The 26243-nt window shown below is 42.0% G+C and overlaps 1 protein-coding gene across 1 annotated transcript in view; it reads right to left on the reverse strand.

The window, feature by feature from the left end:
- The window catches only part of TM9SF4 (transmembrane 9 superfamily member 4), a 118126-nt gene that overhangs the window by 5475 nt on the left and 86408 nt on the right, over positions 1-26243 (reverse strand). Inside the window, exon 12 of the mRNA XM_053715921.1 lies at positions 4849-4912. Coding sequence (XP_053571896.1) covers positions 4849-4912 — 64 coding nt within the window. The remainder of the gene's footprint in view (positions 1-4848; positions 4913-26243) is intronic.

Below are 26243 nucleotides of genomic sequence, written 5' to 3' on the forward strand. Positions count from 1 at the left end.
AACTTTGAAGTTCTGACGAGAGGCCATCAGATCCATGTCTGGAATGCCCCACAGCTGAGTGACTTGGGCAAAGATTTCCGGATGGAGTTCCCACTCCCCCGGATGCAATGTCTGACGACTCAGAAAATCCGCTTCCCAATTTTCCACTCCTGGGATGTGGATAGCAGACAGGTGGCAGGAGTGAGACTCCGCCCATAGAATGATTTTGGTCACTTCTTCCATCGCTAGGGAACTCCTTGTTCCCCCCTGATGGTTGATGTACGCAACAGTTGTCATGTTGTCTGATTGAAACCGTATGAACTTGGCCCTCGCTAGCTGAGGCCAAGCCTTGAGAGCATTGAATATCGCTCTCAGTTCCAGAATATTTATCGGTAGAAGAGATTCTTCCCGAGACCAAAGACCCTGAGCTTTCAGGGATCCCCAGACCGCGCCCCAGCCCATCAGACTGGCGTCGGTCGTGACGATGACCCACTCCGGTCTGCGGAATGTCATCCCTTGTGACAGGTTGTCCAGGGACAGCCACCAACGGAGTGAGTCTCTGGTCCTCTGATTTACTTGTATCTTCGGAGACAAGTCTGTATAGTCCCCATTCCACTGACTGAGCATGCACAGTTGTAATGGTCTTAGATGAATGCGCGCAAAAGGAACTATGTCCATTGCCGCTACCATCAAACCGATCACTTCCATGCACTGCGCTATGGAAGGAAGAGGAACGGAATGAAGTATCCGACAAGAGTCTAGAAGTTTTGTTTTTCTGGCCTCTGTCAGAAAAATCCTCATTTCTAAGGAGTCTATTATTGTTCCCAAGAAGGGAACCCTTGTTGACGGAGATAGAGAACTCTTTTCCACGTTCACTTTCCATCCGTGAGATCTGAGAAAGGCCAGGACAATGTCCGTGTGAGCCTTTGCTTGAGGAAGGGACGACGCTTGAATCAGAATGTCGTCCAAGTAAGGTACTACAGCAATGCCCCTTGGTCTTAGCACAGCTAGAAGGGGCCCTAGTACCTTTGTGAAAATCCTTGGAGCAGTGGCTAATCCGAAAGGAAGCGCCACGAACTGGTAATGCTTGTCCAGGAATGCGAACCTTAGGAACCGATGATGTTCCTTGTGGATAGGAATATGTAGATACGCATCCTTTAAATCCACTGTGGTCATGAATTGACCTTCCTGGATGGAAGGAAGAATAGTTCGAATGGTTTCCATCTTGAACGATGGAACCTTGAGAAACTTGTTTAAGATCTTGAGATCCAAGATTGGTCTGAACGTTCCCTCTTTTTTGGGAACTATGAACAGATTGGAGTAGAACCCCATCCCTTGTTCTCTTAATGGAACAGGATGAATCACTCCCATTTTTAACAGGTCTTCTACACAATGTAAGAATGCCTGTCTTTTTATGTGGTCTGAAGACAACTGAGACCTGTGGAACCTCCCCCTTGGGGGAAGCCCCTTGAATTCCAGAAGACAACCTTGGGAGACTATTTCTAGCGCCCAAGGATCCAGAACATCTCTTGCCCAAGCCTGAGCGAAGAGAGAGAGTCTGCCCCCCACCAGATCCGGTCCCGGATCGGGGGCCAACATTTCATGCTGTCTTGGTAGCAGTGGCAGGTTTCTTGGCCTGCTTTCCCTTGTTCCAGCCTTGCATTGGTCTCCAAGCTGGCTTGGCTTGAGAAGTATTACCCTCTTGCTTAGAGGACGTAGCACTTTGGGCTGGTCCACTTCTACGAAAGGGACGAAAATTAGGTTTATTTTTTGCCTTGAAAGGCCGATCCTGAGGAAGGGCGTGGCCCTTACCCCCAGTGATATCAGAGATAATCTCTTTCAAGTCAGGGCCAAACAGCGTTTTCCCCTTGAAAGGAATGTTAAGTAGCTTGTTCTTGGAAGACGCATCAGCTGACCAAGATTTCAACCAAAGCGCTCTGCGCGCCACAATAGCAAACCCAGAATTCTTAGCCGCTAACCTAGCCAATTGCAAAGTGGCGTCTAGGGTGAAAGAATTAGCCAATTTGAGAGCATTGATTCTGTCCATAATCTCCTCATAAGGAGGAGAATCACTATCGACCGCCTTTATCAGCTCATCGAACCAGAAACATGCGGCTGTAGCTACAGGGACAATGCATGAAATTGGTTGTAGAAGGTAACCCTGCTGAACAAACATCTTTTTAAGTAAACCTTCTAATTTTTTATCCATAGGATCTTTGAAAGCACAACTATCCTCTATGGGTATAGTGGTGCGTTTGTTTAAAGTGGAAACCGCTCCCTCGACCTTGGGGACTGTCTGCCATAAGTCCTTTCTGGGGTCGACCATAGGAAACAATTTTTTAAATATGGGGGGAGGGACGAAAGGAATACCGGGCCTTTCCCATTCTTTATTAACAATGTCCGCCACCCGCTTGGGTATAGGAAAAGCTTCTGGGAGCCCCGGGACCTCTAGGAACTTGTCCATTTTACATAGTTTCTCTGGGATGACCAACTTGTCACAATCATCCAGAGTGGATAATACCTCCTTAAGCAGAATGCGGAGATGTTCCAACTTAAATTTAAACGTAATCACATCAGGTTCAGCTTGTTGAGAAATGTTCCCTGAAACAGTAATTTCTCCCTCAGACAAAACCTCCCTGGCCCCATCAGACTGGGTTAGGGGCCCTTCAGAACCATTATTATCAGCGTCGTCATGCTCTTCAGTATCTAAAACAGAGCAGTCGCGCTTACGCTGATAAGTGTTCATTTTGGCTAAAATGTTTTTGACAGAATTATCCATTACAGCCGTTAATTGTTGCATAGTAAGGAGTATTGGCGCGCTAGATGTACTAGGGGCCTCCTGAGTGGGCAAGACTCGTGTAGACGAAGGAGGGAATGATGCAGTACCATGCTTACTCCCCTCACTTGAGGAATCATCTTGGGCATCATTGTCATTGTCACATAAATCACATTTATTTAAATGAATGGGAATTCTGGCTTCCCCACATTCAGAACACAGTCTATCTGGTAGTTCAGACATGTTAAACAGGCATAAACTTGATAACAAAGTACAAAAAACGTTTTAAAATAAAACCGTTACTGTCACTTTAAATTTTAAACTGAACACACTTTATTACTGCAATTGCGAAAAAACATGAAGGAATTGTTCAAAAAATTCACCAAATTTTCACCACAGTGTCTTAAAGCCTTAAAAGTATTGCACACCAAATTTGGAAGCTTTAACCCTTAAAATAACGGAACCGGAGCCGTTTTTAACTTTAACCCCTTTACAGTCCCTGGTATCTGCTTTGCTGAGACCCAACCAAGCCCAAAGGGGAATACGATACCAAATGACGCCTTCAGAAAGTCTTTTCTAAGTATCAGAGCTCCTCTCACATGCGACTGCATGTCATGCCTCTCAAAAACAAGTGCGCAACACCGGCGCGAAAATGAGGCTCTGCCTATGATTTGGGAAAGCCCCTAAAGAATAAGGTGTCTAAAACAGTGCCTGCCGATATTATTATATCAAAATACCCAGAATAAATGATTCCTCAAGGCTAAATATGTGTTAATAATGAATCGATTTAGCCCAGAAAAAGTCTACAGTCTTAATAAGCCCTTGTGAAGCCCTTATTTACGATCTTGATAAACATGGCTTACCGGATCCCATAGGGAAAATGACAGCTTCCAGCATTACATCGTCTTGTTAGAATGTGTCATACCTCAAGCAGCAAGAGACTGCTCACTGTTCCCCCAACTGAAGTTAATTGCTCTCAACAGTCCTGTGTGGAACAGCCATGGATTTTAGTGACGGTTGCTAAAATCATTTTCCTCATACAAACAGAAATCTTCATCTCTTTTCTGTTTCTGAGTAAATAGTACATACCAGCACTATTTCAAAATAACAAATTCTTGATTGAATAATAAAAACTACAGTTAAACACTAAAAAACTCTAAGCCATCTCCGTGGAGATGTTGCCTGTACAACGGCAAAGAGAATGACTGGGGTAGGCGGAGCCTAGGAGGGATCATGTGACCAGCTTTGCTGGGCTCTTTGCCATTTCCTGTTGGGGAAGAGAATATCCCACAAGTAAGGATGACGCCGTGGACCGGACACACCTATGTTGGAGAAATATAGACATATATATTACAGAGGCATATATCTCTCTATATATTGATCTTTCTCTCTATATGTTCATATATTTATATTGTAGTAATATGAAAGTCATCTGATGGAAGGGCTTTATTTCAAGGGGTGGGGTCTAACACCACGCCATCTTTAAAATTCAATAGAGAACTGAAGAGAATCCGGCTAACCATCCGATTGGTGGTGTTATCGGATGGTTAGCCGGATTCTCTTCAGTTCTCTCTTGTAGCTTTCTGACGTCATTGGACTGGGACATCTGGCTCTGGCTCTTGTCTGCACCCGTAGGAATGAGGACACTGTGCACACACTGAAGACGCGCTGGATGAATCGCAGAAGAAGCCTTTCTACACATCGCCTGGGGGTAAGCACCGCTTTCTTTGCATGTATCTTTAAAATTCACCAGCCGCCACTAACAGGGAGTAAGATTTGCTCTTTCCCAGAAATGACAGGGGAAAAAAAACAAAACAAAAAAAACAAACAAACAGGTTTTGAAAATCGTCTGCTCCTAAAACACTGGGGGTAGGGCTAGACTGAGAATACCTAAATGCTTATTGTGCAAGAAAAAAAAGCAAGTTATTTGCTGTTTTTCACAATATTTTTCTTTTTATATTTACTTTGATTTAAATTATTTGTTTCTACCCAAGGAGCACTGTTTAATATCCCTTTAGTGTTATCTTTAATCATAAAGCAACAAAGCAGAAAAGTGAAGTGTGGTTCTGTGTAAAATAAAATGTTCAACTTACACTGAAAATGAAAAAGAGCTCAATAAACATTGCTCCAAAAGGCAAGATTCCAGCCATTAAAATCCTAGGTAGAAAAGAGAAAAACATGTTACAACTGTAAAAAAGAGAAGGTGTGTGTGTGTGTGTGTGTGTGTGTGTGTTTTCTGCTCAGTGTTAAAGATAGAAAACGGCTTAATTTCCTTCTTTTCTTCTGCAATTTTGGTTTTAAAACAAATTACTATTGGAAACTTTTAGCCTAGTAACATATTTTAAGCCTTTAAGGCCAGCTTATGTATAAAAACATAATTTATGCTTACCTTTTAAATTCCTTTCTTCTGTTGTGTGATCAGTCCACGGGTCATCATTACTTCTGGGATATAACTCCTCCCCAACAGGAAATGCAAGAGGATTCACCCAGCAGAGCTGCACATAGCTCCTCCCCTCTACGTCACTCCCAGTCATTCGACCAAGAATCAACGAGAAAGGAGAAACCAAGGGTGAAGTGGTGACTGGAGTATAATTTAAAAGATATTTACCTGCCTTAAAAAACAGGGCGGGCCGTGGACTGATCACACAACAGAAGAAAGGAATTTATCAGGCTAGCATAAATTATGTTTTCTTCTGTTATGTGTGATCAGTCCCGTGCTTCTGGTTTTCAAACTATAAACTTACAAACAAAACAAACCGAACATAAACAAAAAAAACAGAATTTATGCTTACCTGATAAATTACTTTCTCCAACGGTGTGTCTGGTCCACGGCGTCATCCTTACTTGTGGGATATTCTCTTCCCCAACAGGAAATGGCAAAGAGCCCAGCAAAGCTGGTCACATGATCCCTCCTAGGCTCCGCCTACCCCAGTCATTCGACCGACGTAAAGGAGGAATATGCATAGGAGAAATCATATGATACCGTGGTGACTGTAGTTAGAGAAAATAATTCATCAGACCTGATTAAAAAAAAAAAACCAGGGCGGGCCGTGGACCGGACACACCGTTGGAGAAAGTAATTTAGCAGGTAAGCATAAATTCTGTTTTCTCCAACATAGGTGTGTCCGGTCCACGGCGTCATCCTTACTTGTGGGAACCAATACCAAAGCTTTAGGACACGGATGATGGGAGGGAGCAAATCAGGTCACCTAGATGGAAGGCACCACGGATTGCAAAACCTTTCTCCCAAAAATAGCATCAGAAGAAGCAAAAGTATCAAATTTGTAAAATTTGGTAAAAGTGTGCAGTGAAGACCAAGTCGCTGCCTTACACATCTGATCAACAGAAGCCTCGTTCTTGAAGGCCCATGTGGAAGCCACAGCCCTAGTGGAGTGAGCTGTGATTCTTTCAGGAGGCTGCCGTCCGGCAGTCTCATAAGCCAATCGGATGATGCTTTTAAGCCAAAAAGAGAGAGAGGTAGAAGTTGCTTTTTGACCTCTCTTTTTACCTGAATAAACAACAAACAAAGAAGATGTTTGTCTGAAATCCTTTGTAGCCTCTAAATAAAATTTTAGAGCACTGACAACGTCCAAATTGTGTAACAAACGTTCCTTCTTTGAAGCTGGATTCGGATACAAAGAAGGCACAACTATCTCCTGGTTAATATTTTTGTTAGAAACAACTTTCGGAAGAAAACCAGGTTTAGTACGCAAAACCACCTTATCTGCATGGAATACCAGATAAGGAGGAGAACACTGCAGAGCAGATAACTCCGAAACTCTTCTAGCAGAAGAAATTGCAACCAAAAACAAAACTTTCCAAGATAGTAACTTAATATCTACGGAATGTAAGGGTTCAAACGGAACCCCTTGAAGAACTGAAAGAACTAAATTGAGACTCCAAGGAGGAGTCAAAGGTTTGTAAACAGGCTTGATTCTAACCAGAGCCTGAACAAAAGCTTGAACATCTGGCACAGCCGCCAGCTTTTTCTGAAGTAAGACGGATAAAGCAGAAATCTGTCCCTTCAAAGAACTTGCAGATAATCCTTTCTCCAAACCTTCTTGTAGAAAGGATAGAATCTTAGGAATTTTTATCTTGTTCCATGGGAATCCTTTAGATTCACACCAACAGATATATTTTTTCCATATTTTATGGTAAATTTTCCTAGTTACAGGCTTTCTAGCCTGAATAAGAGTATCAATGACAGAATCTGAAAAACCACGCTTTGATAAAATCAAGCGTTCAATCTCCAAGCAGTCAGTTGGAGTGAAGCCAGATTCGGATGTTCGAATGGACCTTGAACAAGAAGGTCCTGTCTCAAAGGTAGCTTCCATGGTGGAGCCGATGACATATTCACCAGGTCTGCATACCAAGTCCTGCGTGGCCACGCAGGAGCTATCAAGATCACCGAAGCCCTCTCCTGTTTGATCCTGGCTACCAGCCTGGGAATGAGAGGAAACGGTGGGAATACATAGGCTAGGTTGAAGGTCCAAGGTGCTACTAGTGCATCTACTAGAGTCGCCTTGGGATCCCTGGATCTGGACCCGTAGCAAGGAACCTTGAAGTTCTGACGAGACGCCATCAGATCCATGTCTGGAATGCCCCATAATTGAGTTATTTGGGCAAAGATTTCCGGATGGAGTTCCCACTCCCCCGGATGGAAAGTCTGACGACTCAGAAAATCCGCTTCCCAATTTTCCACTCCTGGGATGTGGATTGCAGACAAGTGGCAGGAGTGATTCTCCGCCCATTTAATTATTTTGTTCACTTCTTCCATCGCCAGGGAACTCCTTGTTCCCCCCTGATGGTTGATATATGCAACAGTCATGTTGTCTGATTGAAACCTTATGAATTTGGCCTTTGCTAGTTGAGGCCAAGCTTTGAGAGCATTGAATATCGCTCTCAGTTCCAGAATGTTTATCGGGAGAAGAGATTCTTCCCGAGACCAAAGACCCTGAGCTTTCAGGGGTTCCCAGACCGCGCCCCAGCCCACCAGACTGGCGTCTGTCGTGACAATGACCCACTCTGGTCTGCGGAAGCTCATTCCCTGTGACAGGTTGTTCAGGGTCAGCCACCAACTGAGTGAATCTCTGGTTCTCTGATCTACTTGGATCGTCGGAGACAAGTCTGTATAATCCCCATTCCACTGTCTAAGCATGCACAGTTGTAATGGTCTTAGATGAATTCGTGCAAAAGGAACTATGTCCATTGCCGCAACCATCAAACCTATTACTTCCATGCACTGCGCTATGGAAGGAAGAAGAACAGAATGAAGTACTTGACAAGAGCTTAGAAGTTTTGATTTTCTGGCCTCTGTCAGAAAAATCTTCATTTCTAAGGAGTCTATTATTGTTCCCAAGAAGGGAACTCTTGTTGACGGGGACAGAGAACTTTTTTCTATGTTCACCTTCCACCCGTGAGATCTGAGAAAGGCTAGGACAACGTCCGTATGAGCCTTTGCTTTTGACAGAGAACGCTTGAATCAGTATGTCGTCCAAGTAAGGTACTACTGCAATGCCCCTTGGTCTTAGCACCGCTAGAAGGGACCCTAGTACCTTTGTGAAAATCCTTGGAGCAGTGGCTAATCCGAATGGAAGTGCCACAAACTGGTAATGCTTGTCCAGAAACGCAAACCTTAGGAACCGATGATGTTCCTTGTGGATAGGAATATGTAGATACGCATCCTTTAAATCCACCGTGGTCATGAATTGACCTTCCTGGATGGTAGGAAGAATTGTTCGAATGGTTTCCATTTTGAACGATGGAACCCTGAGAGATTTGTTTAGAATCTTGAGATCTAAAATTGGTCTGAATGTTCCCTCTTTTTTGGGAACTATGAACAGATTGGAGTAAAACCCCATCCCTTGTTCTCCTAATGGAACAGGATGAATCACTCCCATTCTTAACAGGTCTTCTACACAATGTAAGAATGCCTGTCTTTATTTGGTCTGAAGACAATTGAGACCTGTGGAACCTTCCCCTTGGGGGTAGTTCCTTGAATTCCAGGAGATAACCTTGAGAAACTATTTCTAGCGCCCAAGGATCCTGAACATCTCTTGCCCAAGCCTGAGCAAAGAGAGAGAGTCTGCCCCCCACCAGATCCGGTCCCGGATCGGGGGCCAACACTTCATGCTGTTTTAGTAGCAGTGGCAGGTTTCTTGGCCTGCTTACCCTTGTTCCAGCCTTGCATTGGTCTCCAGGCTGGTTTGGTTTGAGAACTATTACCCTCTTGCTTAGAGGGTGTAGAATTTGAGGCTGGTCCGTTTCTGCGAAAGGGACGAAAATTTGGCTTATTTTTAGCCTTAAATGACCTATCCTGAGGAAGGGCGTGGCCCTTTCCCCCAGTGATGTCTGAAATAATCTCTTTCAAGTCAGGGCCAAATAGCGTTTTACCTTTGAAAGGGATGTTAAGCAATTTGTTCTTGGAGGACACATCCGCTGACCAAGACTTTAGCCAAAGCGCTCTGCGCGCCACAATTGCAAAACCTGAATTTTTCGCCGCTAATCTAGCTAATTGCAAAGTGGCGTCTAAGATAAAAGAGTTAGCCAATTTAAGTGCTTGAACTCTGTCCATAACCTCCTCATATGAAGAGTCTTTATTGAGCGACTTTTCTAGTTCTTCGAACCAGAAACACGCTGCTGTAGTGACAGGAACAATGCATGAAATTGGTTGTAGAAGGTAACCTTGCTGAACAAACATCTTTTTAAGCAAACCCTCTAATTTTTTATCCATAGGATCTTTGAAAGCACAACTATCTTCTATAGGGATAGTAGTGCGTTTGTTTAGAGTAGAAACCGCCCCCTCGACCTTGGGGACTGTCTGCCATAAGTCCTTTCTGGGGTCGCCCATAGGAAATAACTTTTTAAATATAGGGGGAGGAACAAAAGGTATGCCGGGCCTGTCCCATTCCTTATTTACAATGTCCGCCACCCGCTTGGGTATAGGAAAAGCATAGGGGGGCACCGGGACCTCTAGGAACTTGTCCATCTTACATAATTTCTCTGGAATGACCAAATTGTCACAATCATCCAGAGTAGATAACACCTCCTTAAGCAGAGCGCGGAGATGTTCCAATTTAAATTTAAAAATAATAACATCAGGTTCAGCTTGTTGAGAAATTTTTCCTGAATCTGAAATTTCTCCCTCAGACAAAACCTCCCTGCTGGCCCCTTCAGATTGGCGTGAGGGTACATTAGAACCATTATCATCAGCGTCCTCATGCTCTTCAATATCTAAAACAGAGCAATCGCGCTCTCTCTGATAAGTAGGCATTTTGGACAAAATGTTTTTAATAGAATTATCCATTACAGCCGTTAATTGTTGCATAGTAAGAAGGATTGGCGCACTAGATGTACTAGGGGCCTCTTGTGTGGGCAAGACTGGTGTAGACATAGAAGGGGATGATGCAGTACCATGCTTACTCCCCTCGCTTGAGGAATCATTTTGGGCAACATCATTATCAGTGACATCATTGTCCCTACTTTGTCCGGACACTAAGTCACATTCATCACATATATTTAAATGGGGAGGAACCTTGGCTTCCAAACATACAGAACATCGTCTATCTGATGGTTCAGACATGTTAACAGGCATAAACTTGATAACAAAGCACAAAAAACGTTTTAAAATAAAACCGTTACCGTCACTTTAAATTTTAAACTGAACACACTTTATTACTGAATATGCGAAAAAGTATGAAGGAATTGTTCAAAATTCACCAAAATTTCATCACAGTGTCTTAAAGCCTTAAAAGTATTGCACACCAAATTTGAAAGCTTTAACTCTTAAAATAACGGAACCGGAGCCGTTTTTACATTTAACCCCTATACAGTCCCTGGTATCAGCTTTGCTGAGACCCAACCAAGCCCAGAGGGGAATACGATACCAAATGACGCCTTCTATAAGCTTTTTCAGTGGTTCTTAGCTCCTCACACATGCATCTGCATGCCTTGCTTTCCAAAAACAACTGCGCATTAGTGGCGCGAAAATGAGGCTCTGCCTATGACTAGAAAAGGCCCCCAGTGAAAAAGGTGTCCAATACAGTGCCTGCCGTTTTTTTTAATACATCCCCAAGATTAAAAGAACTATTTATAGATAACATCCATTAAATATACTCATAATGTAAACGTTTTAGCCCAGAAAAATGTCTACCAGTCTTTAAAGCCCTTCCAAAAAAACTCTTAGCCATCTCCGTGGAGATGTTGCCTGTGCAACGGCAAAGAGAATGACTGGGGTAGGCGGAGCCTAGGAGGGATCATGTGACCAGCTTTGCTGGGCTCTTTGCCATTTCCTGTTGGGGAAGAGAATATCCCACAAGTAAGGATGACGCCGTGGACCGGACACACCTATGTTGGAGAAAGTAGTTATTTACTTAATCTTACTAAATTGATAACCCGTGCAAGATCAATCATTGTCTGGAAATAAGGCATCAAGACATAAATGGCCCAAGTTTAGAGTCTAGAGAGAGGTGTTACTATTTGGTACTACTGACATTACATTTATTGTCTGGCAATAGCCAATTGTAAAGCCAGAAAAAACTAGTGAAGTATGTTATTTTTATTGGTAATAGTTTAGTAGAATCAAGTATGAACAAATGTATAGATTAAACTCTGTAGAACAAAACTAGAGAATTACTGTAACCCAGGTATTTTTATAGTATTGGTTTAGGTATAACAGTCAAATTGGTTGCTAGCTTTGCCACAAGTAAAAGACTGTTAAAAAAATTTTGCCTTTAAAAAAAAATAAAAAATGCTAGCTGATTTTTTCCAGTATGTGTGTGTCAAATCTGGAATTAAGGCATTTGTTACCAAAAGCTACCAAAAACTAAAAGTAATTTTAATAACTGAATATTCTATATGCCAAGGTAGCACACATTAAAATAATAGAATACCAGATAATGAGAAACCAGAAGGTGAAGATAGAAGCAAATGCGGTCATAACATCAACAACTCAGCATGTAAACTACATCCTCCTCAAGACTATCAATCTTTCATAAACAGCTTTAAAAAGTTTATATATCGAATGAAAAGGAACATCAGTATTTTGTAGCATTCCAATATATATTCTACTAATGGAGGTTTCCCCATGTCTACTTTTAAGTAAGTCAGTCTGAAGTGAAGGAAGCATAAAAACAAAAACAGGCACACTTAATTTAGTAGGTCATTGCCTCCGCAGTAAGACCTCATCCTACTCCAGTCCTCCTTTTCCCTGTTTTATCAGCTAGATCCAAGAGGCATCCGCACAGGAGCCACAGGCAAGCAATTCTGTTCCTTGAAGTGAGGATCGTCATGGATGAGAGAAGCTCAGTGTGCACATTCATTCCGTATTGCTGATAACACTGTTCAGGCATGGTAACACAAACACAGCTGCCGTAGAGGAGAGTAGCTGCTTGAATCTGGACAATCTCAGTGCTAAACATGGATTATTCTGTTTGGTCCGTAGCAAGTAGTCAGCTTGTAGCACAGGTTTTATCAGATATTTTATCATGTCAGCTAACAACCAAGATATTCACCTATTTCACATTAGGATAATACTAGTAAGAAAGGACACACACTTCCATAAAAGCAGAGACTGAAACAAAAGTTAAACACCGTGGCTTAGCATGAAGAGTTAACAGGGTTAAGATAAAAAGTAACAAAATAATAATAAAAAAGAAAAATAATAAAAAAGAAAAATAACCCCCCCCCCCCCCAAGACAAAACAAAACACTTTTCCTTTAAAGGGACACTGAACCCAAAAATTGTCTTTCGTGATTCAGCTAGAGCATGAAATTTTAAGCAACTTTCTAATTTACTCCTATTATCAATGTTTCTTGTTTCTCTTGCTATCTTTATATGAAAAAGAAGGCATCTAAGCTTTTTTCTTGGTTCAGAACTCTGGACAGCAGTTTTTGATTGGTGGATGAATGTATCCACCAATCAGCAAGGACAACCTAGTTTGTTCACCAAAAATGGGCCGGCATCTAAACTTACATTCTTGCATTTCAAATAAAGATACCAAGAGAATAAAGAACATTTGATAATAGGAGTAAATTAGAAAGTTGCTTAAAATGTCATGCTCTATCTGAATCACAAAAGAAAAAATTTGCGTACAGTGTCCCTTTAAATACTGCGCAGAGTCCCAGCACAGATAAGGATGAAGACCGCTTGCTTGCTATTGTTTAAAAATTGATTCTGAGGTGACAGCATGAAAGACATTTGCGCTATTTTGGAAAAAAATAAATAAAAAAAAATGTTACTGCTGTAATGTGAGAAAGTATTTAACCCACTCCAGCTTTTACTTTGCAGATCTTCCCAACTTGATCCGTGAATGCTTCACCAATCTGAGCCGTCACATCTGCGCAGGAAAGCGTGTCGGCATGGTACACAGTTATCTTCAAAATAAACCTCTCCATATTCAAAGGACAGCCTTGTGCCATTTTCACATTATAGCTCCCAAGGTAGATACTTTCTACAACAGGGCGAGGAAGGTCCAATTTCTTATCCGTCGCTCCGATCATCAAGTAGTCAGATGTCGTAGGCGTGAAGAGCATTAGAAGATCCTGTGGCAGTTTGTATTAGAGCAGAACGATCAGAGGCCGTCTCCATTGTTAATCCAGTGTTAACGAATGCTGTGTCGGCAGAGGCTCGACTTAAGCCATGTGGTTTCTTATACAGTTGTACTTCAGTTAGAAGTTCCCCTATTGATGCAGATAGGGAGTCAAATAAAGGTGTGAGCAGATCAGTTAGCTTAGCAGTAACAAGTTCCATTTTGTCAGGATATAAAAGAAGATGCGAACTATGGAAAAATATATAAAGCGTGGCTGCACTAGGTCCCGCCACAGCACCAGCCGGCTTCTATCAGTAGAAACTGCTTCTCGATAGCCAAAAGATGATAATCCTTGATCCTAAAAAGTTCCCAGACACAAATATTGTTAAGGGCAATACGGATGGCTGAAGTTATGACCACCAAACCACTTAATGGGTAACAACTTAGACGGAGCTACCTAAGTTAGTGGCCATATTGGAACGCCGCCCACCGGAAGTCCGCTGATTTGTTTTGTATTGAAAGAAGGACACAAAGGCCCATGACTGGTTACAAGCTCTGAATCATGAGCCTTCAAGCCAGGCTTGCTAACCACTAGGCCACAACCACCATCAGCGGGCTAGCACAGCAAATTTAAGACAATACATTGTTCTGAAAGAACAATTAAACTCCAGCTTCTAAATACAACGTAATAGTACTTTGCATTGTAAACCGCGGCTAATCACTCGTAAGGGTCTCAAGGCGCTGCACATTTTATCAACCTCGGGAGGATGAAAAGCTGAGTGCACCTCGCCGAGGATCAAACCTGCAACCCTTGGGCTGCTTCAGAGGTCAGCCACAGTGCAATAGCATTGTCATGAATTTTTCATGACAGAACAGACTCCATGTTTTTTCTTGTTTTAAGCTTAACCAGGGCTCAGCTATTATTACATTGAATTTTGTTTTCCTCAGTCTTGCTGACTGAGAAGTTTCATATCAATATGTTTTTCGTTATTCAAGGTAGTTTACTTGCTTAGACCCCAGCTAGTCGCTTATTTCTGTAAATAAGTGCAGTTTATAACCTTGATTGTAGTTTAGGAATGTTGGGGTAAACATAAATATAATAAGTGTTTTTCCAATATTTTTACCCTATATGCAAGAGCCATCTACTGTTAGAACAATAATATTTAATCCAATTAATTTTATGTTAATTAATGATTAAAATATTATAATTAATGACTCCTCCTAGATGAAAGAAGGGGAATATATAGGGTCTAGCCCAAGGGGAGGGGGTCGTTTTTCCTGGGCTTTTGAACTGGTCACATAATTTATGGAGTTGGTAATTTGCTAATCAACTACAGAGGTCCGAGATCATTGGATTATAACTGCTGAGACGAGTTTAGCCTATTGGGACAGACCTACGACCTGACAGTTTGATTCCTGTCTGAAAAAGGGGAAATTTATTTACTTTGGTGATGTATGAAAGAAAGTCACTTTAGATGTTAATATCATTAAGATTTACATTTAACATTTATGTAAAATGCCTTTTCATATTTAAATCAGGTAAATTAATTGTTTTATAGCTTTGTGTTTTCTTTATAAAAGTTTAAAATTGCACCATTTCACATAATATACTTTTATAGATAAAGGTAATATTCATAACAGCATGCTGAGCTATCTGTCCTTTTACCTAAGGACCCGAAAAAGCTAGCTACCCTCCATAGGGGTCTAAGATCTCTGGCCCCAGAAGAAAAAGCTTCTACGAGTTGCATTTAAATGGAGCCAGCAAAAGAAAAGTCCTTTAAAGGACGGGAGACAGAGGGAAAGGTATCTCCAGTACCTCCCATTCCTGTGGAATCTCCATAGCACGACTAGAAAGACTTCCACCTAGGAAGAAAAATTGTAGAAACTGATAAAGTTTACAAAACTTCCAGAGTTGACAACGACAGGAGTATCGGAGTCAACTAGGTAGCTATAACCTCCTTTAACAGTACATGAGGTTTGAAAGCATACTCATGTGATCTGGCAGCCCCACTTTATATGGCTCACTGTTGACGTCAAGTCACTATACACTACCATACCACATGATAAAGGCCTTCAGGCAATTAGTTTTTTTTCTGAAACGGCAGTATGGAATCAATTCTAAGTTTGTGGATTTTGTGGTAGAGGTGACCAGTTTCCTTCTGAGTCACAACTATTTCGAATTTGGGGTGGGATTTCTTTCTGCAGAGACGTGGGACAGCAATGGGGGCCAAATTTGCCCCCTCCTATGCCAACCTCTTCATGAGTTGGTGGGAGCTGTCCCACGTCTATGGGAAGGGGAATCCCTCTAGACAAGAAATAATTTGGTACGGTCGTTTCATTGATGATCTCCTTTTCATTTGGGGTGGATCTGAGGCTGAACTATATGCCTTCATAGATAGTTTGGACAATAATACTATGGGCATAAGTTTCACTAATGAAACACTCTACCATCATTTTTCTTGATGTTACATTGAAGGTCATAGGATTACAACTGCAACTTATCGTAAGACTATCTCAGGGAATTCACTACTACATGCAACTAGTTGCCATCCTCAGGGGGTGTTTAAGGTTGTGGCCAAAGGCCAATTTATTCGCCTCAAGAGAAATTGCAGTGAGGCAGAAGTATATGAGAAACAGGCAGATGATCTAACAAGAAGACTCCTGGATAGAGGGTATAGTGGTACACTGATATCAAAGGCCAGGAATACGGTGAGAGGAATTTCTAGAGATAGTTTATTGGGACCTAGCAAAACTAAGACAAAGAAACACAAGTCCTTGGAAGGTCCTAACGACAAAGTGACTTATGACTGAATACTCTAGACAGTACAGGGATATTTGTCAGATAGTGGATAAACACTTTAAACTATTATCTGCAGATGACAGTCTACAGGAAGAGATCGAGAAAGGGATAAGATATTCTTAAAAGAAGAACAGGTCAATAGGAAACATGGTAGCACCGACAAGACTCAAAGCAAGGGGTCTCTCACCTCCTATTGGTTAAGCTGCAAGGGTACTTTTTCATCATGTGTCATCATCGCACCTGTGTGGCCTGTGAAAGGCTTATCACAGGGGATACTGTCAGCTCAATGGTCACTGGTCAGGTTTTCAAGGTAGACTCCTGCCTCAACTGTAGATCAACATATGTAATATATGTCATTACCTGTAAGGATTGTTCCCTCCAATATGTGGGGTTAACGACCAGAGAGGCAAGAACCTGCATCAAAGAGCATCTATCTGATATCAGGGCGGGTGTACTAACAACTCCCCTGGCAAACCACTTCTCTGGTCTAAAAGCGTGACATCCTTTACATGGACTGTCATGGAGAGGATACCGCCACTCAAGGGAGGTGAGGACAGAGTACGGAAGCTAGGGGAGAGGAAGGCCTTCTGGATTTTTAAGCTGATCTCATCAATTTCTGGTGAGACTTGGCCATCCCCATAGTAGCTAAATTGTATTAGTCACATTTTTTGCCCACTGAACTTACCCTTATGGAACGTGGTTGTTATCACCATAGTTCTCACTATCTACTCCTCACTTGACAGCCTCAATTCATCTTCATTTACAATTTAGGTATTTATCGATATCTAGTGCAAGATCTTATGACCATGGTCTACTCTGCCATTCACACTTTAATATCCCTTGTGGATATTTGTTCTCCTTGCTTTTGAATGTTCCCAGTTCATACGCTATCCTCATTACTCCATCCCCTTACCCCTCCTATCCTGTAGATAAGCCCCTCTACCCTGACTAACTAGCTTCCAACGTCATTTTGTGACAAAGCCTGTGGTGTTTCAAGCAAGCATAGGTTAATGCAGGGCAACTAGGTAGTGAGCTTAATTCTATATATAGATGTATGGGTATTGGATGTATTTTTCTTAATAATATAAACACTAGCAAAGCAAGAGTGCTTTGTATGCCACTAGTACGGGTCAGTATTACAGAACCGCGTAGTATTCACATGTGGAGATGTTTGAGACATTAGGACACACAATTTAGTTAGTTTGTAAACACATGTAACAGAACAACAATCCAAATATAAACTTAGTGAACGTAAGACTCACTAAGTTGAATTCATTAACGGCTGCTATTGGACAAGATAAGGAAAGGGGTGTGAACCCGTTATCCAGTGGGAGGTTTGGCTGTTACTTTTAACCAGCACATTGTTCACTTTTAATCTAGGCAAAGAGTAAGGCAATAAGCCGAAACGCGTCAGCCTGTTATCAACACAGCTCCCGAACCCTCTGTATTTTACCCCGGGTTTGTTATCCCCTCCACATTGTGTGTTATTTTTTCACTTGTTTAGCGCTACAGCGCCACTTTTGCAAATACATTGTGTACCGCTACACCGGTCTGTGCTCCTCTACTTCTTTTCATTTACATTATATTGGCCATAGAGTGAGCACGGTTAAATAGTGTATGCGTGACTGCAGGGTGATCACAATATATTGGTCAGCAGCAGGAAACAGGAAAACAAGCTACGCCGCCATTGGAGGCGGCTTTACAGGCACTACCCGGATGAGGAAGCAGGACCGTGCAGTACAGGAACTGCCGAGGAAGAGATCATTTCATACGCCACTTCGGGAGGACGCTCCATGGTCCAGGAAGGATCAGAAGGTATGTGCCTGAATGTATAAAGTGCCCTGAGATGCCACATAATATTACGCCTTTAGGGCACATGTTTTGAAGCAGTTTCTCCTCATTTATACCCCGTGAGAGTAAGGGGAATCTTTACGGGTATACATTTCCTGCACTGTTTGAGGAGCCTTATTAACTGTTACTATGGAGTTTGTCTCTACTCGTCCCTTTTAGTACCACTGAGTGTTGGCTTAACTTAGGGATTGTTTCTACATATATTTTTCTATTGGCGTCATCCATGGTTACCCACCTGTAACTACTCTCCCCCTGCTTGTTTTGCTTGTGAAAGCATACATCTGAAGTAGTCCACTCCAGCAACAGATGAAGGAATTATACTGTTCAAATCTGAAATTCCCATCAGGAACCAGTGGAACCTCCTCACCAGTCTAGGAGAGGGGGCGATCTGATTAGAATAAGCAGAAACCTTACTACCTGAAAAAGTAAAAATGTCCTCCTGTATTTAAGGAAAATCAGACAAAACTGCAGATACCACAAAAGATACCTGCGTTGCAAATCTGTAAGCAAAAACACTCCTCCAGGAGAATGAGAGGAACCACAGGGCACTGCATGTGACACCATAGAGGCTTGGGACAAGTAAGGAGAAGCGGTGGCATTGCCTAAACAGCATCATCCTGGGAGACATGAGACTCTGGAGGGAAATATCTTAAAATTTGCCGCAGTATAAAGAGCTCTGAAAGGCATTACATACAAATATAATTAAACATTGCAGTACCAGGAAAACAAACAAAACAAAACTTTATTGTTGAAAAAAAAAAAAAAAATACATAAAGGGACAAGAAAACTTTCTTTTTTAAGAAACAGATCCCTCTTACCATATACATAAATATCCCCTGCATTAATTTTGCTGTAAAATGAATTGCAAATCACCCCGGTTGTTTACCAGAACTACAGGTGGATACCTAAAAAATTAAAACTTAGTGCAATTTAACCCCCCCAAAACGGACCGTTAAAATACATGAGTGTTACACTACGTTAACATGTGTGACTAGCTCAAAATCAGTATAACTTGAGGCCATTGTCCTGGTTCAGGACATAGAAAAAAAAACCCACTACACAAGTAACCCGGTTTATTCCGACTCTGTTTTAGCCGAGCCGACTCAGACACTGAGCTGAAAGATCGCCGCTCCGATCACAAATCGGAGCCAAGGCGGGGCTACATGAAACTCAGAGCGCTATAAGAGATAGCCCAAAATGGCGCCACTCCTCTAACTGAAAGAAAAAGAAGGCAGAGACATACGAAGAACGGCATGGAGATGAAGTGCGCAAAAATTGTGCTTCATCCTGCCGGTACTAAGCCGTATTTTCTATGTTATTCTTAAAAAAAAAAAAAGTCTGTCCCAGCAGAGAATCAAACACGCTATATGCTGTGTATCTCAAAGTATCCTCCTCATAACAATGGCGCCGGTTCGTTTGCTAGGCGCCGTAAGAAAAAAAAAAAAAAAAAAAAAAAAAAGGAGTATACATCATTTTAAATTGAGCCTTCTAGCCCTAGAAGAACAAAAGGCACTTACCTGCATTCTAGTCGTCTGGCAGTCAGACGACTCAAAGTTTGAGAGGATGCCGCTCCTCAGAGACCTGTGTAAAAAGAAAGCCAGAGTAAACTTACTCAGGCTTTCTATATCAGGGCAGCAACATGTTAGGAACTTGTAAAGTGTGCTTTGCTGCATTTTCCTGACTGCTTTGAAGCCACCACAGCCCTGCTGAAGAGACTAACGTGGAATGCAGCTATACCCAAATTGTGATTGAAGATCAGAGCAATCTTGCCCTGTCCTCAAAATAAAAATAAAAATCTTGATAGAAGAATCTTAAATAGGACACCTATTTACTTCACCTCCTCCTTGCCCTAGAGGCAAAGAGAATGACTGGGGGTTGTGGGTAGGGAAACTATACTTAACAGCTTTGCTGTGGTGCTCTTTGCCTCCTCGTGCTGGCCAGGAGTGATATTCCCAACAGTAATTGATGATGATCCGTGGACTCACCGTGTCATTAGAAAGAAAGAAGTAGCAGTAGCTTTCTGACCTTTACGCTTTCCAGAGAAACAAACAAACAAACCAACAGGGCAGAAGAATGGCTAAAATCCTTAGTCGCCTGTAGATAAAATTTTAAAGCATGCACGACATACAAGTTGTGCAACAAACATTCCTTATTAGAAGGATTAGGACAGAGAGAAGGAACAACAATTTCCTGATTAATATTTCTATCCGAAACCACTTTCGGAAGAAAACCTAACTGAGTATGAAGAACCGCCTTTATCAGCCAACAATCCTGTCTCCAGACCTTCCTGGAGAAAAGACAGAATCCTAGGAATCCTGACCCTACTCCAAGAGTAGCCCTTGAATTCACACCAATAAAAAAGGTATTTACGCCATACCTTATGGTAAATCTGTCTAGTAATAGGCTTGCGAGCCTGAATCATGGTCTCAATGACCGACTCAGAAAAACCACGCTTAGACAGAACTAAGCGTTCAATCTCCAAGCAGTCAGCTTCAGAGAAGCGAGATTTGGATGAAGTTATGGACCCTGAGTTAGGTCCTTCCTCAGTGGCAACCTCCAAGGTGGAAGAGAAGACATCTTCAATAGGTCTGCATACCAGATTCTGCGAGGCCACGCAGGAGCTATTAAAATTACTGATGCTAGCTTCTGTTTGATACGAGCAATGACACATGGAAGGAGAGCAAACGGAGGAAACAGATATGCCAGACCGAAATCCCAAGGAACCGCCAGAGCATCTATCAGGGAGGCCTGCGGATCTCTTGACCTTGAACTGTACCTTGGAAGTTTGGCGTTCTGCCGAGACACCATCAGATCCAACTTAGCCATCCCCGATTTGAGGGTTAACCTGAAGAACACTTCTGGATGGAGTGCCCACTCCCCGGGATGAAATGTCTGTCTGCTCAGGAAGCCATCCCCGATTTGAGGGTTAACCTGAAGAACACTTCTGGATGGAGTGCCCCCTCCCCGGGATGAAATGTCTGTCTGCTCAGGAAGTCCGCTTCCCAGTTGTCCACACCTGGAATGTGTATGGCAGATAGACAGCAATTGTAAGCTTCCTGTCACTGCATAATCCGAGCCACCTCCTTCATGGCTAAGGAACTCCAAGTTCCTCCCTGGTGGTTGATGTAAGCCACTGAGGTAATATTGTCCGACTGGAACCTGATAAACCGGGCTAAGAACAACTGAGGCCAAGCCATCAGAGCATTTTAAATCGCTCTCAACTCCAAGATGTTTATGGGGAGAGCAGACTCCTCCCAAATCCATAGTCCCTGCGCCTTTAACGAATACCAGACTGCTTCCCAGCCCAGTAGGCTGGCGTCCGTGGTCACAATCACCCAGGAAGGTCTCCGGAAGCATGTGCCCCGAGACAGATGCTCCTGAGAAATCCACCACAGGAGAGAGTCTCTTGTCGCCTGATATAGACCTATCCCTCTGAGACAGATCCTAATGGTCCCCGTTCCATTGTCTGAGCATGTATAACTGCAGAGCTCTCAAATGGAAACAAGCAAAGGGAATGATGTCCATGGAAGCGACCATCAGACCAATTACCTCCATAAATTGAGCCACTGACAGCCGAACAGACTGCAGAGAAGCAAGAGGAAAGAATTTTGGATTTTCTGACCTCGGTCAGAAAAATCTTCATAGATAGGGAATCTATTATGGTCCGTAAGAAAACTACCCTTGTAGCTAGAACAAGGCAACTCTTTTCCAAATTCACTTTCCATCCATGGGAACGTAGAAAAGACAACAAGATCTCTGTATGAGAGTTTGCTTGTTGAAAAGATGGCGCCTGAACCAAAAGGTCATCCAGGTAGGGCACCACTGCAATTCCCCGGAACCTGATCACTGCCAAGAGAGACCCCAGAACCTTTGAAAAAATTTGGGGAGCTGTGGAAAGGCCAAAGCAGAAGAACCACGAAGTGTCTGTCGAAAAAGGCGAATCTCAGGAATTTGTTATGATCCTTGTGGATGGGAACATGAAGATACCCACCCTTCAGGTCTATGGTCGTCATGAACTGACCCTCCTGGACCAAAGGAAGAATGGAACGAATGGCTTCCATTTTGAAGGACAGTACTCTGAGAAACCTGTTGAGACACTTTAAGTCTAGAATAGGTCGAAAAGTTCCCTCTTTTTTGGGAACCACGACTGATTGGAATAGAATCCTAGGCCCTGTTCCTCTGCCGGAACTGGAACTATCACTCCCAGGGAGGAAAGATCCTGAACACATTTCAAGAATGCCTCTTTTTATTTTATGTGGTCGGCAGATAATCTTGAGGTGGAACCTGCCCCTGGGAGGAAAAGTTTTGAATTCTATTTTGTAACCCTGAGATACTATGTCTACAGCCCAAGGATCTGGGACATCCCGTATCCAAGTTTGACAAAACAGAGAAAGTCTGCCCCCTACTTGATCCGATCCAGAATCGGGGGCAAACTCTTCATGCTGATTTAGACTCAGCTGCAGGTTTCTTAGATTGCTTCCCATTGTTACAAGACAGATTGGGTTTCCAAGAAGACTTGGACTGCTTCTGCTTTGAAAGGAACGAAAATTACTCTGATGTAATTTAAGTCTATTCTACTCGTCTTGTGGCAGAAAAGACCCTTTTCCACCCGTGACAGAAATTATTTCTGCCAGACCAGGTCCAAACAAGATCTTACCCTTGTAAGGAAGCGCCAGAAGTTTAGACTTGGAAGTAACATCAGCTGACCAAGATTTCAGCCACAACGCCTTGCGGGCTGGCACTGCAAAGCAAGATATCTTGACTCACAGTTTAATAACTTGCATGGTAGCATCAGAAATAAAAGAATTGGCTAGCCTGAGAGCCTTAATTCTGTCTTGGATCAGACAAGGCATCAAACCAATAAGAAGCCACACTTGTCACAGTGGCAATACAAACTGCAGGTTGCAATTGGAGACCTTGATGAACATACTACATCTTCAAGTAAGCCTCCAGCTTTTTGTCCATTGGATCTTTAAAAGAGCAACTATCCTCTATAGGAATCATTGTTCTCTCAGTCAGAGTAGAAATGGCCTCTTCTACCTTAAGTACCGTGCACCATGAATCTTTAATGGAGTCAGCGACCGGAAACATCTTTTTAAAGACAGGAGACAGGGAAAGGAATCCCTGGCTTCTCCCATTCCTGTGCAATAATCTCCATTGCACAGTCCGGAACGGGAAACACTTCCACAGAGGAAGGAACATTGAAGTATTACGTTTGCTAGACTTCTTAGGGTTGACAATGGCAGGAGTATTGGAGTCATCCAAAGTAACCAAAACCTCCTTTAAAGGGACATTATACACTCATTTTTTCTTTGCATAAATGTTTTGTAGATGATTTATATAGCCCATAAAGTTTTTTTTTTAAATAAATGTATAGTTTTGCTTATTTTTAAATAACATTGCTCTGATTTTCAGACTCCTAACCAAGCCCCAAAGTTTTATGTGAATACTGTCAGCTACCTTCTCCAGCTTGCTCCTGTTTGTGTAAAGGGTCTTTTCATATGTAAAAGAAGGGGGGGGGGGGGGGAGTGTCTTATTTGCCACTTGCAGTGGGCTTTCCAGCTACCTTTTCAACAGAGCCAAACTGACAGCTTCTAAGTAAGTTTTTAAACAGTTTTATACTGGATTTTTATATCAGTATCTGTGCATCTTATTCTTTATAGTAGTGTCTATTACATGCAGTTATATGAAAATGAGTGTATACTGTCCCTTTAACAATACACAAAGGTGTTCAAGCTTAAATCTGAAGGATACAACTTCAGCATCAGATGAGGGAATTCTACTGTCCGAATCTCAGATTTCACCCTCAGAAGCTACAGATATATCCTCCTCATCAGACTATGAGAGAGGGCAATCTGAGTAGCAGAGGTTGGAACAGAAACCTTATTATCTGAATCTCTAATTTTCCTCTTGCGTTTTCCCTTTAGAATAGGAATAGCATATACCGCCGAAGATACCTGAGCAGCAATTTCTGCAGGCAAATAAAATCCTCCAGGAGACTTAGAGGATCTGCAGGGCACTGTGACGCCACTAAGGCTTGGGACATTTGAGGAGAAAGCTGTGGCATTGCCTGAACAGCATCATCCTGAGAGATGGTTGGCTCAGAAATTAAAAGATAAAAAAAAAAAAAAAAAAAAAAAAAAAGTTTAAGTATAAAATTGCAAGGGCAACACAATTTGATTCTCCAAACAAAGCAGATACCTGTCCATAGGAACAGAATCCTGTTCCATGATTGAGATAAAATTTGTACTTTGAGGTACTGTTACTTTAAATAACGAAAAAGACGATATTGGCTTTTGCTAATAATGCATACTGCTCCTCACGGCTTGCAGTATTTATCCCCAGGTAGTCTGCAAATAAAAACTTTGGGCAGCAAAAAGTTATAAGTACAATTTTACTATCTAACTACACCTCAGCCAGTGACTGAGGTGCCTACCTGCCCCTCCGTATTTAAATGCGTAGTATTAGCCGGACTACGCTTAATGCAGTCGCTGCAACCGCTTCGATAAGTCTCCAGGAGCAGAACTAGGAGGTAACGTGACCGGCTAGTGAAGCTGCCCCACAAATGTAAAGCGCGCGCTTTAAGCCGAAAGAACTACTGCAGAGACAGGAAAAGCCGCTACCTGACCAAGTACTGTGTCAAAGCCGGCAAAAAGATCGCAGTCATTTGCGAAACTACCAGAAACAGTGCCAAAAACAACTTGCTCACAGAACAATTATGTGAACCAAGTATGCATAATAAAATAAATAAACTCATGAGCCAACAAAATAGGGTTAACTCCTTCCTTCCCATAAAGGAGATTTTCCCCAGTCTCTCTCTCACATACCAAATGTGCCTGCCCACAATTAATCCTGTAGCCAGGATTCTAGTCCCATAAATAAATGCAGAGATTTCAGCGTAACCCCTTCAGTGCCAGTCTCCTAGCTGACGTCGTGGACTTTCCATATCTTAGGAAAGAAACATAATTTATTTAAGAACTTACCTGATAAATTCATTTCTTTCATGGTGGCAAGAGCCCATGAACTAGTGACGTATGGGATATACATTCCTACCCGGAGGGGGCAAAGTTTCCCAAAGCACAAATGCCTATAAATACACCTCATTAGTGAGGTGTAAAAGGAATAAAAGCATAAAAAGAGAGGAATAGGATAAAGTGCTTTACAGTATATTAAAAAAAAATAAAGCCCCAAAAATTAGGTGGGTCTCATGAACTCTTGCCACCATGAAATAAATGAATTTATCAGGTAAGTTCTTATATAAAATTATGTTCTTTCATATAGGCGGCAAGAGTCCATGAGCTAGTGACGTATGGGATATGAGTCACTAGAGAGGGAGGGATAAAATAACAGCTATTTCCGCTGAGAAATTAAATCCAATTTTTTTTTTTAAAGCTTTCTTAATTTTTTTCCCCAAAAACTCAAATCATAGGCAATAGAATCAAACAGACTGCCTGAAGAACCTTTCTACCAAAGGCTGCTTCCGAAGAAGCAAACACATCAAAATGGTAACATTTTGTAAATGTATGCAAAGACCAAATTGCTGCTTTGCAAATTTGATCAACTGAAGCTTCATTCTTGAAAGCCCAAGATGTGGCGACTGATCTAGTAGAATGAGCTGTAATTTGCTGAGGCGGAGACTGCCCCGCCTCCAAATAAGCTTTGTGAATCAAAAGCTTCAACCAAGATGCCAAGGAAATGGAGGCTTTCTGACCTTTTCTGAAACCATAAAAAATAACAAATAGACGAAGTCTTTCTGAAATCTGTAGTAGCCTCAACAGAATATTTCAAAGCTCTTATAACATCCAAAGAATGTAAAGACCTTTCAAGAGTATGCTTAGGATTAGGACACAAGGAACAATAATTTCCATATTGATGTTATTAGAATTCACAACTTTAGGTAAAAATTTAAACGAAGACCGCAAAACAGCTTTATCTGGATGAAAAAAAAAAAAAATCAGATAAGGAGACGCACAAGAGTCAGCAGACAATTCAGAAACTCTTCTAGCAGAAGAAATAGCCAAAAGAAATAACACTTTCCAAGAAAGTAGTTTAATATACAAAGAATGCATAGGCTCAAAAGGAGGAGCCTGCAAAATTTTTAAAACCAAGGAGGAGAAATTTATTTAATAACAGGTTTGATACTAATTCCTTGAGCCTGTATCAGTGTTAATTACGGAGTCAGAGAAACCTCTATGACTAAGAACTAAGTGTTCAATTTCCATGCCTTCAAATTTAGAGATCCTGATGGAAAACCGGGCCTTGAAACAGAAGAAGGTCTGGTCTTATAGGAAGTGACCAAGGCTGGCAAC

The sequence above is a fragment of the Bombina bombina genome, chromosome 1, assembly GCF_027579735.1.
Source record: "Bombina bombina isolate aBomBom1 chromosome 1, aBomBom1.pri, whole genome shotgun sequence".
Taxonomy (NCBI): Eukaryota; Metazoa; Chordata; class Amphibia; order Anura; family Bombinatoridae; genus Bombina; species Bombina bombina.